Raw genomic sequence first — 13,360 nt, 5'->3', positions numbered from 1 at the left:
GAATGTCCCACATTCCTAGCTATAATTAGCATTCCGCATTCATAGTATGTTAATTCCTGCCATACAATCATAATCACACTGGAAACCTTTTCAGATGAATCACATGAATACAAATGACAGCTCCTCCAATGTATTGCCCTTTTCTACCTTGTGTATGCGATACTACTGTCATCTGTATCCATGCATATCACTATCCCATGACTTTTGTTACCTCAGTGTAAAAGAGTGTGATCGCTACAAAAGGTAGTAGAATTTTAACTCGTTCTATGTATTTGGGCACTAAACCTGAGATGAGCAGTGATGAAGGCAGTTTTTAAAACATTCACTTCTGTTTTTATAAAGTTGATGCATTTGTGAATGACACTGAACTATGGTATTTCACAGCATAAATTGGTCAATGTGTTAACAGTACTTAATAAATGATTCCCTACTTTGCATCCAAAGAATTATTACTGTGAGCCAGATTTATGAAATACAAAAATATCCAACAAAACATTAGTCTGGAAACACGATAAAATGACTTTAGTAATATAGTGGCCATTATTTAATACCTCATGAAATTATCAAAGCATGAAACCACTTTGTTAATAATAACGCAAACACTAGGAACTCCCAATACTTACAAGAAAATAAAATATTTAGTAACACAGATTTTGACATCCAGGAAAAAAAATCAATGTCTGAAACATAGGCTGTAGGATATCTTTAGTGGGTTATTGATTTAATATGCATTTAACAACTGCCAACAGGACATTTCTGTACTAAATAAAATCACATGAAAGTACAAGATTACCTAAAAATGGTCAGAAATCACATAATACAATTACATAAATAAAGGTGGGTAACTACATTACCACTCTATATTACTTGAGGTTAATCTGGGTACTGTTCTTTCAGTTTTTTAACATTGGTAAAACTATTACAGTAGAACTACGTGAGAAACACAGTTCTCCAAATATTTTGAGATGATTTGAAACCATAGTCTCTTTAAAGGAAACATGGTTTTAATGCTGCAGAACTGGTATACAAATAAATAAATTTTAGTAGCTGCTTAGTGGAAAAAATATTTCTCCCCCACTCACACAAAAAGGAGGTATTATACTCAGTTGTGTCAAATATATACTTCCAAACATAATTTCACTCATTTATTTCAACAAACACACACACACACACACACACACACACACACACACACCATAAATCAAAGAAATATTATGTACACTTGATAAATCAAAGCAATTGTCATGACAAACCCATTATAATTCAAACTCAGAGAATAACACACTGCAGTTCAAATTTCTTTGTCGCTTGTTCAGATAACTGTTACATCATTCAACTCTTCACTACACTACTTTGTTTCCTCAACAAAGTGTAACTTACCACAGTATATAAATTAGTTTTAGAAATGACTTCAAAGAAGGACAGGTGTTCGAATTTCACAGAGAAGAAGTAGATCATTGAACCCATGGACTGTGGAGTCCAGATGGGGGGAGGGCTAGGCATGGTTAAGTAATTTTCTGTTAGTTTCAGTGTTGGACAGTTCATTGCAAACAAGTAGTACCTCACTAACTATATTTTGTTTGATAAATTAAAATATATAAAAAATAATGAAAGTGTTAAAAAATAAACAAAACTGTAGTTGGTACTTTCTGTTTCCCTTTGAAAAGGATTATGTATCCTATTGATACTAGTTATGGCAATGTCTTACTATTAAGGGCTTTTTAGTCTACAAGTTTTGATATCCTTTTGTTGCCCATATGCTCTCATTTTGTCCCAACAAAATGTTTTGAGGAAACTTCCATTAGTAGAAAAACTAATTGTGAGCACAAGCAGATCCCGAAGAATATCCCAGCAAATGGTTCAAAACGTCTATTATATAGAAGAAATTCAAGAGGAATGTGATGTGATACAATGAACTAGAAGATTTAACCCTTTTGCTAAATGGTCAATCTTTTAGGGTAATAACATTTATTCTATTACTGTGTCTGACTACAGTAAATAATGATATTATTAATTTAATATTTTTCTGGTCTTTTGCACAGTACTCTTTCACATGAAATCTCTAAAAGTGCTCTGATTATGTATGTAATGGCTTATTTGAATTTTCAAGCTTCAGTGGATTCATTGAATTTAGGTAACAAATGTTTCTGCTTCTCATCCATTTTTCTGCTTCTCATCCATTTTTCTTCTTGAATACACTCTAATTTCATTTAAAAAAATAAATGTTTGATTATGGAATTGTTCCATTTATTTTTAATCTACATATGTTAACAAAAATAATATTACTCAAATCTGTTGAGTAACTCACCCAGTTAGTTTGAGAAATTCAGAACATGGTGAAGCCTTGAGTTTTTAAAACACAGAAAGCATTACATTAGTTTATTAGTAGATTACATTAACAGGCTATGCAGTTATGTCTCCTCTCAACAGAGCTGGACTTAATGCATGAAACTAATCAGAAACGTACTTGAGAAATGTGTGATAGCGTTCAAAGCACAGTCCCTGAAAACTGTGTATATTACATCTGTAGAAGAGGGCAGCCTATTGTTCCAGTTTTTCACACCCAGAGTTTATAACATATATATTAAAAAAAACATTAAAATTTTTGTAGAAAAGTATCCTAATTTAGATGAGCATTATTGAATCTGTAGATATATAATAACCATGACCATACCATAAAATTTTGTTCTTCAAAATCTGTAGAACTGTTGTCAATCACAGATTTGCCGTGCTAGCAGAGTTTTAACGTGAATACAAATAACTATTTCTGTTAATTTAATTGACACATCATTACAATGACTTCATACAGTGGAACATTGCATAGCAAGCATAATTCATTCCAGAATCTTACTCATAGTGCAATACACTCCTTAATCAAAACAATTTATCCCATATAAATTAATGTAAAATACAACAATGCATCCCATGCAGAAAAAGCACTAAAAGTTCTATCTTATTCATGCCATTTATTCAAGCAAATATTTTTTCGCTGAAGTACCAAACACTTCATTGATCTAATCACAAAAAAGATCATGTGTCACCCAAGCCTTCTTTTTGCACCTCCACATCACATGTTACTTGCTTTTCTGGACTTTACACTTCTTGGAATTTCTGAATCATAAACAAGCAGCAATTTAATTTTTCAATCCCCGTTGCAATGGCACAGAACAGCAGTTTGAGATGGTCTTTTATTGGCTTGCGACCAGAAATGCATTCTCCTCTGCTGTTATAAAGGTATGCTTTGGCATCTTTTTCCAGAACAGAGCTATCTGTCATGGTTAAAAATGTATTGCAGAAGATAACCCTTAGAATCTATGAGCATCTTGAAATTGCTGATGAAGTTCTCTGCTGTGTGTTGGTGCTGGCCGCTTTGCTGTGCCTCACAACACTGTGGTTGCTGGTGCTTCTTTTAAACTTCTTGATCTACCCCCAGCTTATCTTAAACACCTCTTTGGCTACTGTTGATCCTGGCATCTTCTTAACAAGGTCAGCGAAAATCATTCTCATCTTCTCACAAGGTATGTTGTTAATAAGTCACATTGCATGTATTGTCTTTGAATATCTTTCCTTTAGTGTTGACCAATGAAAGGTTTCATGTCTCTGAATCTGGAATATTTTAAGTTTCTGCTGAAAAATATTTATTACCCTGTTTATGCTTATGTCCACTATTTTATTATTTTTTTATTATAATTATCAGGTTTTGCATTATTTCCTACTTTCCATGAAAAGTTTCAAAAGTTTCATGTTTGAAGAGTCTGACACAATTCAAGAAGTGCTGTAAATTGTTAATTTCCTGTATGCACTGGTAATTTGCTATTTATTCTTAGCACTATGTTTTCATTTTAATAGGAAATGCTGCAAAAACCATGTTCATAAATAAGGTACTCAGAAATCAAAGTATATGGGTCATTGTACAATTTAATTAATAGACAATTTTTCTAGAAATATTATATGCATAGTGTTCAACTATGCATGTAACTTCTTTTTATATTTGGCTGTTGTTCAGCATATATTTTTGTTGTCCTGTATCTTTTATATATGTACATTATAAGTTCCATGGAGCAAATAAATAAATTTTGATTGAGTTTTTCTGAGATAAAGTGAAGCATTGTGAAAGTAAGTGATATATGAATGTAAGTCGGAATTTCAGACTTAAAATACTGTTTTTTTATAGCTGGTAAGAGATTTTGAATTGTGACAGAATACTACATCTATATGTTTGCAGTCACCTATAATTAAATGGTACAAAATGCTTTTAATATATTGCTATTTTAAAGAAAGAATGGGCTTACATTACACAACTTACATAATAATATCATATATGATCAAACAACAAGTAAGTATCTGAGATAAAAATTTGCAGGTATTTCATATAGCCATTTAAAATAAACACATATGAGTACAAAAAATAAAAATTATCAATGTTATTACTGGTTGTGGTGCTACATCTGTAGTTATCTAACTGACTGCATGTTTAATATGACAGCCAAATTCTTGCTATGGAATCAGAGATGGAACATTTTTAGTTTCTTTCATATAAAGCAACTCAGTATCAAAGAAACATACTAGTAATAATGGATCTATGCACAAGAGTCCATCTGGGCTGGGAAAAGAGATCTTGATTCCTGGGTGGAAAGATAACAAAAAAGCAAGTGTACCCTTCTGTTGTCATGACAGTGATGAGATTTTTATGAGAGAAGTGGCACTAGTAATGAATTGGTTCCCTGTTCGTTCTGTGTAACAACAGATTTTTTCTCATATATAAAAACTACAATATGAATAGCTAGTACAATGTGAATATTTAATATTTTAGCTTTATGTGATGGATGGAACACAATTTTTCAAATCCATGATCACAAAAATCTTAGCCATTCTTTTCAAACAAGTAACGTGTGAGTAGTATTATTTTCTAGAGAAGGCTTTTTAAACAATCTAGTTCAATACTTATTTTAACTTTTACTTTGTACCTTTTTGTTCTTTAAATTTGACTCTCATTTATAAAATACTGTGTATACTGAGATGTAATGGCAAACAGTAAATTTTGTAAGATATTTTAAATTAATCTCAAGGCAAAAAGTGTCCTATGCACTACAACTGATGTTTCATGTGCAGTTGCTATAAACTCTCACAAAACTGTTGTGTTTTATGAACACCACTTTTAATGGTATCTATTGGCCAAAGGCTATTTTCTGGAACTGAAATATTAGGTGCAGTTATCCAGTAGATTCACTGAGTTCATCTGAATTTCTTTTGGAAATTGGTCTGCTGTAAAGCAGTTGCAGAACATTGTTATACAGAGTAGAACTGTGTTGCTGCAGATGACTGCAACTCTATTTGTCCCATCTTAAACTGAAGCCGCTGAAGCCATCGTAGAAGGACTATGTTACTCAAGGAATGAGTCTCATCTGGAGGTGGCATTGCTGGTGTGACCACAGGTGGAAAGTTACGACATCCCTGAAGGCGAACATGAAGATGTCCTGGAAGCTGTGAAATATGGAAATAGCAATAAGCACTAATTACTACAGGAAACTCAAATAACTGGTTGCAAGGTGTGAATGAAAATATTGGACTTCATATGAGTCATCATACACCAAAAGTTTGAAGATTATGTCGCAAAATTAAATAAATGCATTGAGAGAACTGTAAATGCAGCATTATCTCAATGAACGTAGAAAGTCAAATAATACAATTTTTTTTACTCTTACCTGGATATGATAAGCAAACAGAACAGGACTCCAAATTGGCAGAAGTTTACTCAAAACAGCAGAGTTGCATTCAAGAAGAGCTTCTAGGAGGCTTAGAAAATGTAAATTGACCATTTCTGCCAACTGAAACAGCAACACGTTTTATATAGCTATAGAAAAGGCAGGATTGTTTAAACAAGTGACAGCACATATTATAAGACACATGTCACAACTGAGAATGTATATCTCATGCTAGAAACATGGCAAGTGGAAAATACTGTAGAGGAAGATTCACACATGATATCAGCTGAAGAATAAATCCACAGCATGCAACTTTAAGGAAACAGTGTGATCTTTTGGAGAATTATGGAATACATGTGATGTGCAGGTGTGACTACCATACTGTATTAGAAGAAAGGGGTCAGAGAAAGCAGACAGCATTAACTGGAGGTTTTGAACCTTCCTACAACCAGTCATGCCATTGTAAAATGTTTCAGTGATAATTGGTTAAGGTCACATTGACCCCCACCACAACACCTTTCAGACAACCACCATGACCAGTAAGGATTGGAATGTCATCTTGTCAAGAGGTCATGGCAAGATACACAGTGGGAGCACATACACTGTCATCAAAAGTACCCAGACACCCCAAAAAACATATGTTTTTCATATTGGGGAAATTGTGCTGCCACCTACTGTCAGATACTCCATATCAGCAACCTCTGTAGTCATTAGACATCATGAGAGAGCAGAATGGGTCATTCTGCAGAACTCACGGACTTCGAATGTGGTCAGGTGACTGGGTGTCACTTGTGTCACATGTCTGTATGCAAGATTTCCCCACTCCTAAACATCCCTTGGTCCACTGTTTCTGATGTGACAGTGAAGTGGAAACGTGAAGGGACACATACAGCACAAAAGCATACAGGCTGACCTCGTCTGTTGACTGACAGAAACCTCCGACAGTTGAAGAGGGTTGTAATGCATAATATGCAGACATCTATCCACACCATCACATGGGAATTCCAAATTGCATCAGAATCTACTGCAAGTACTATGACAGTTAGGCAGGAGGTGAGGAAACTTGGATTTCATGGTCGAGTGGCTGCTCATAAGCCACATATCACACTGGTAAATGCCAAACGACGCCTCGCTTGGTGTAAGGAGCATAAAACAGTGGATGACTGAACAGTGGAAAAACGTTGTGTGGAGTGAAGAATCATGGTACACAATGAGGCAATCTGATGGCAGGGTGTGGGTATGGCGAATGCCCGGAGAATGTCATCTGCCAGCATGTGTAGTGCCAACAGTAAATTTCGGAGGTGGTGGCATTATCATGTGGTCATATTTTTCATGGAGGGGGCTTGGACCCCTTGTTGTTTCGCATGGCACTGTCACAGCACAGGCCTACATTGAGGTTTTAAGCACCTTCTTGCTTCCCACCATTGAAGAACAAATCAGGGATGGCGATTGCATCTTTCAACACGATCGCGCACCTTTTCATAATACACAGCCTGTGGCGGAGTGGTTACATGACAATAACATCCCTTAATGGATTGGCCTGCACAGAGCCCTGACCTGAATCCTACAGAGCACCTTTGAAATGTTTTGGAAAGCCGATTTCGTGCCAGGCCTCACTGATCGACATCAATACCTCTCCTCAGTGCAGCACTCTGTGAAGAATGGGCTGGCATTCCCCAAGAAACCTTCCAGCACCTGACTGAACATATGGCTACAAGAGTAGAATCTGTAATCAAGGCTAAGTGTGGGCCAATACCATATTCAATTCCAGCATTACTGATGGAGGGCACCATGAACTTGTAAGTCATTTTCAGCCATTAGTCTGGATACTTATGATGACATGGTGTAGTTTTCAGATATGAAGACCACTTGTGTCTATGAGTGAATGACCACAAAATGTTTGCATGTAGTCACTCTGGACAAGAATCAGGATTCCTTTTAGCCATTTATCGCATGAAGTAAGATAAGCGTTGTCATTGGTACATGATTAAAATCAACATGACAGTGAATATTATTCATAAATACTGTTAATATACAAACATGTATTAAATACAATATATGTTAGAACACTGAGTAAGGTAATTAGTCAAGCATTTAAATACAATTAATAAATTAATATAAATAGATATACAGGATGAGCTAATAAGACAATGAATACACTTATCATCTGTGAAGCTAATAACAATAGCACATAACCAGAATAATTAAGACCGTAAGTACAGTTACTATCTTACAAAATGATATCTGCATTGTTCAGTTCATAAAATTCTATTATACTGTAAAATACATGGATGAGAAAAAGCATTATGACCATTTGCTTAATAGTGTGTTGGAACACAACACAGCAGCAGTTGTGTATGGTGTGGCTTTTACAAGTTCTTAGTAGAGTTCCGAGTGTATATGACACTAGATGTCTACATACAAGTCATGCAATTACTGTAAATTACAGGTGGGTGGTTTGTGGGTGTGAAGCTAGTGCCTGATAAGATCCCAGGTGTGTTCCATCAGGTTAAGGTCAGGCAAATTTCATGGCCAAGGTGTCAATGTGTGTTCAGTATCACACTCCCCAAACCACTGGAGTATGATTCTGGCCTTGTGAGACAAATAGTAGTCCTGCTGGAAGATAACATGGCCATCAGGGGAGACATCAAGCACATGAGTATCAATAATGTTCATGTAGTCCACAGCTGTGCTGTCATGGAGTTTTTGATTACATCCACAGGCTCCGTGGAGGTCTAAGTGAACATTCTCCAAGGCACAATACTCCCTGCCATCCTACATCCAAGGTGCAGTGAATATTAATGTAATTCATCTAACCAGGAGGTATGTTTCCATCAATCCATGGTCTAATCCCAATGTCTTTCCAACCCACTGCAGTTATGACTGATGATGTCATTGGATCAACATAGTGACATATAGAGGTCAACTACTCTGGAGCCCTATGTTCCACAGTGTGCTAAACAGTGTGCTTCATAACATTTGTGCCTGCACCAATACTGAAATCTGCATCAGACCTGCTACAGGGTTGGCAAGCCTCTGACCTCCATATTCCATGATGAGGTACAGATGTCCAACACCTGGTCACCTACTTGTAGTTTCACTATACTTCAACCATTTTCTGTAGATGCTCATGGCAGTAGCATGCTAACAGCCAACCAGCTTTGGTGCTTCTGAGATGCTCATTCTCAGGTCCTGAGCCATAACAATATGCCTTAAGTTTAAGTTACTTATGTCTGTGAATTTTCACATTTGTGGCCTGTATCATTGCAAGAATAATTCCCAATTCACCTGTGCTCTCCTTATATACTTTCCTTACTGCGTCACTTGCCTGAAAGTTCACCAGGTAGCATTCAGTCTTATGGATGGTAGTGGTCCTAATGTTTTGGCTCATCAGTGTAGGTTGTCTGTTAATCAGTTGTTCTGATGTTATAGCTATGTGTTTCATCACTGTTAAAGAGTTTCATGTCAATATTTCTGCCAAAGAGAACACAGCTGTAAATGTATGGATTTACAATGCTCAAGTAGCCTGAGTGTAATAAAAAAGAGTGCAACAATGCACCTTAAGTCTACTCCCACAAATTATCTGCAATAATCAGTTTTAGTATTTTGAAAATGTCAATAGTGTGAAGACTGTGTTGTCAAATGAAAAAGCAATATGAAATATGTGACCGGAGTACATTACTTCAAAGAGGTTGGTCATCTCCATCTGCGGTGTGTTTGCAATGGTATGGTGGGTAGTTACCTGGTGATCCAGTCATCCAGTCATAAAAACAGTAATTTCATATATTGCTTTATTTTGTGTCCCATCTGGTAGCTAGGTTACATGATCATAAATTGAGAGCTATAGCACTGCATCACCTGCTGAGGAGTTGGTCAACACACTGTTAGTCAGTTGCAATAATTGGGCAGATGTACGACTCAGTGCAGGATGTACCAAGGCACACAGAGTTAAACTGTGAAGCACAGTACAGATGACAGCATCATTATGGGCAGCTAAGAGGTGTGTTTGCACAGGACAATGAACAACAGCAGAGTTTGCCTGCACAAGATGATGGCAGCTATGCTGTTAAGTGGCCCAAAACAAACTGTGGATCCCCAAGGTAGGCAGCCTGCACTAAATGGAAGTTAACCAGCAGATGGCCCACCAGCTGGAAGCACCAAGTCAGCAGCATTTGGTCTTAGGCAGACTCGCTGCTAGTGTCTAGGAGCAACAGCTTGATGATCCATTTCAGGATATTGATCAGTGTAGGCTTCCCCTCATAGCTGGCTACTGGTAGTGACTGGTACTGCTTGTCTAGAATGGGCAGTTTTTGCATGAATGTAGTCTACCAAAGTTTTTGAAAAGTCAGTGCTTTCCCTCCGTCAGAACTGGGTCACAAGGTGTACTCATTGGGCGATCATGACATTACCACCCCATGGACCCAGTTTTTCCACAGGTGTGGTGTGTCATGATGGTGTTGCAGCTTCACTTTTCAGGAGACCTGACTGACGAATTTAGCAATTTCAAGATAGTCTGAATACATGTTCTTGGACAAGAACACCTAGCACTGAGGTCACCCTGCAGTGACTATCTGCTGAGCCAGTCAGGGGTCTCTTCTGCTAGGCTAAACAAATCTGTGGTGCAGTGTGTGTCCTCTCTTTGGAAGATCTGTTTCACCAGTTCACATTGTGTTCATCCTTCTGGAAAAGGTCTCCACTCACTTTTTGCACTTGAAATATAAGATTTTCTTTACTGTAATTCAGCTTGAACCAAAATGTCCATTGGCTATTTACTCAGCCAATTCTTACTTCCTAAGGTTGACTCAGTCGACAGGTAGCTGGTGTAATGGGCTCACAGGTGGGAGAGCAGTTTTTCTCCTTAAATAGATACAGGCTGCACTAGGAAGAGTTAAAACTACAGTGGTACCCAAAACTGAAACACTTATCATCAAAACTCTGTGGGGCCAATTATTATGGTATTGCTGCATGTGTGAGCATCTGCTCCACATCCATCCCTTCTTTTTGAGTTGCTATTAGCTTGTGCAGTGAGTGAAGAAGGTCATATCCAGTGGTGTCATTGAGATGGGTCAGTTTCTGGGCTGGGAGTACTCCCAGTAGTTTATCCTGATAGTACAATAAGTATTACCCCATATTCACAATGATAGTGCCAGTTGTGGTATCCAGGAGATGAAAAGTTGGTCCAGATATGTCGTAAGTTGTACCATTGATTAACAAACCACTGCCTTGCAGCTGTAGTCATACTGTACCCCTTGGTTCATCTTGCTCATAATGACTTGCAACAACCACCTCATGCTCATACATGGACTATATCTAATGTTGCTCTGCTTTTTGAAAATAGGGTTGCAGTGCCAGGACATCCCATGGTTATCCTTTTGCTCTGCTCCCCCTAGAAATAACTGCATCTCACATGCTTCTGTAAACACTCTTGATCACTTGGGTCAGGCTCACACACAAACCCATTCTCTGTTACTTCCTCAGTAAGGATAGTATGTCACCATATGTCCCCCTACATAATCAGTTACACCAAAACAAATCTAATCTTAAGTACACTGACAAGTGAAACAAATCAAAATGAGCAATCTCCCAAAGCCTCATACTAACAAGACAAATAACCGAGAAAAAATAAAAAATTCAGAATGAAATATAACTGTTAACAGTGATTCTCCTAGATCCTGTATAGTCCTCTATATATAACAACAGGGAAATCCTCAATGTGCCATAAATCATATAAATCCCTTACTAATCATCATACAAAAGTCACCTAAAGGCACTACATGATTAATCTCCAATATTCAAACAGTAAGATATAGGACAAGACAAAATCACTTCAGATACCAGAAGTCTACAACATAATCCACTACATATTACAAACATGGAAAAAACATACTGCTACCATAAATCACAAAAAATGTACATTCAGAATACCATAAAGAACCCTATAATTACCATCGTCACCAAAAATTCACACACACAAAAAATAAGACATCATTAGACAAAATTCTTCACAATAAATGCAGTCAAGCTCTCAACCATCTATGATTCTGGTGATGCTGCCTGGGAAAAGGTAGCTGCAATTACTCTTCCTTCCCCTGTTTAGAATATCCAATGTCCATGATCCACATCTGGAAATACACTATCAAGTAAATGCAAAACTCCAGTTATGTCACCTGATGTCATTTTATAACAGAATCTTGCCAGTTCACTTAAAAATAAAACACATTATTATGCTCCCCTCTTTCTAAGACCTTAATGTGAATGGAATTTTGTATGTGGCTTCCATGAGTGCTTCTGGTTCCCTATTCATCTTCTTACCCCCTACATTCCTCTTAGAGATTAATGCTACCACCTGCAGCAATGTTTCTGGTGCACCTTTAAAAGGATGAAAGCACCCCACATACACAATAGTCATATGCATAGGTAACTGTAATTTGACATGCACTGGCAATGGCATTTTAACAACTTGGTATGAATGTTGATACTGAGTGATGAAATTCCTTGTCTCACCTTCCTGGGTATACGGGCTTGTCAACATTATCCATTGCCCTAACTAACATTCTTGTAATGTATTATTATGATGCCCCATTCTTTCCTGGCATTCAAGGGTCTTGGTGTTCACCTTTTGCACTCGCTTCCATAACTCCTTCAATACCCTAGTGAAGTTCTATACAGGTTTCCCATTCTTTCCCATCTTTGGTTTGATAACCTCATATGGTGGAGGTACTTTGCTTCCATACACTATCTCATATGGTGACAGACCTGTGTTATCATATATTTTTGAATTATAAGCTGCCACCATCTATGATAAGAAAAGATCCCAGTCATTATTGTGCTATTGAAGTAATATCTCAGCATCTTACTTATCCTGCAATCAATGCATTCCAACTTTCTATTAGTCCATGGATAATAGGCTAGTTTGCAGTTTGCAAACATGTAACTAGTGATATAAATGCTTTGTCAGCTCTGACATGAAGTTGGTGCACTGGTCTGGGATTAGCATTTCTGAAACTCTGAACTTTAGCAGCTAATTATTTACCATCACACACACTATCCTGTCCACCTATTGATTTGTTGATTTGGAGTAGTGATCAATGCCATACATCAGGAAAAATGATCTATAATAGTCAGAATGTAGCAGTTTCCCACTGGTGTCTGGATAAAAGGTGCTAAAATACCCATTTCTGTTATCTTTTAAGTCTTAGTTGTCTCTGGCAACCTTTGTGGCATGACTCATTGATGACTTAAATCTTCACATTGTGCATATGAAACAGAATTTTTTACACACTGATCTACATATTGTTTCCTTGTTCTCCAACACTAACATTCTATTACTCTTCTGTCTGTGGTTCTATGACCTCCATGCCCAGGTAATACATCATCATATGCTCCCTATCTAAAATACCATGGTTCTTACTCAGTTTGTGAATCACTTCAAAGTCAACCTCACTTAGCTGTAATGCCCATGTATAAATCTGCCTGATTGATCCTTCAAACCTAACAACCACTTCATTGCTGCATGATCTGTCAATACCTAATATTTATTCTCATATGGATAAAACTAAAAGTATGTCAGGATATGGTGGTCATGTATGTGTGAGGAGTGCTTGCTTGTGTGAATGAATGTGTATGTGTTTCCTTTTCTGAAGAAGAATTTGGCT

At 37.1% G+C, this 13,360-nt stretch overlaps 1 protein-coding gene across 1 annotated transcript in view; it reads right to left on the bottom strand.

Moving 5' to 3' along the window:
• Window positions 1-700: 700 nt before the first annotated feature.
• LOC126183377 (protein unc-79 homolog) overlaps window positions 701-13,360 on the bottom strand; it is an 852,060-nt gene continuing 839,400 nt past the window's right edge. The window contains 2 exon segments of the mRNA XM_049925310.1: window positions 701-5,484; window positions 5,706-5,828. Of these exon segments, the coding sequence (XP_049781267.1) occupies window positions 5,290-5,484; window positions 5,706-5,828 (318 nt within the window). The 3' untranslated portion in view covers window positions 701-5,289.

Source organism: Schistocerca cancellata, chromosome 4 (assembly GCF_023864275.1).
Source record: "Schistocerca cancellata isolate TAMUIC-IGC-003103 chromosome 4, iqSchCanc2.1, whole genome shotgun sequence".
Taxonomy (NCBI): Eukaryota; Metazoa; Arthropoda; class Insecta; order Orthoptera; family Acrididae; genus Schistocerca; species Schistocerca cancellata.
The sequence above is the reverse complement of the archived record's forward strand: the minus strand, read 5'-3'. Positions and strand labels throughout refer to the sequence as shown.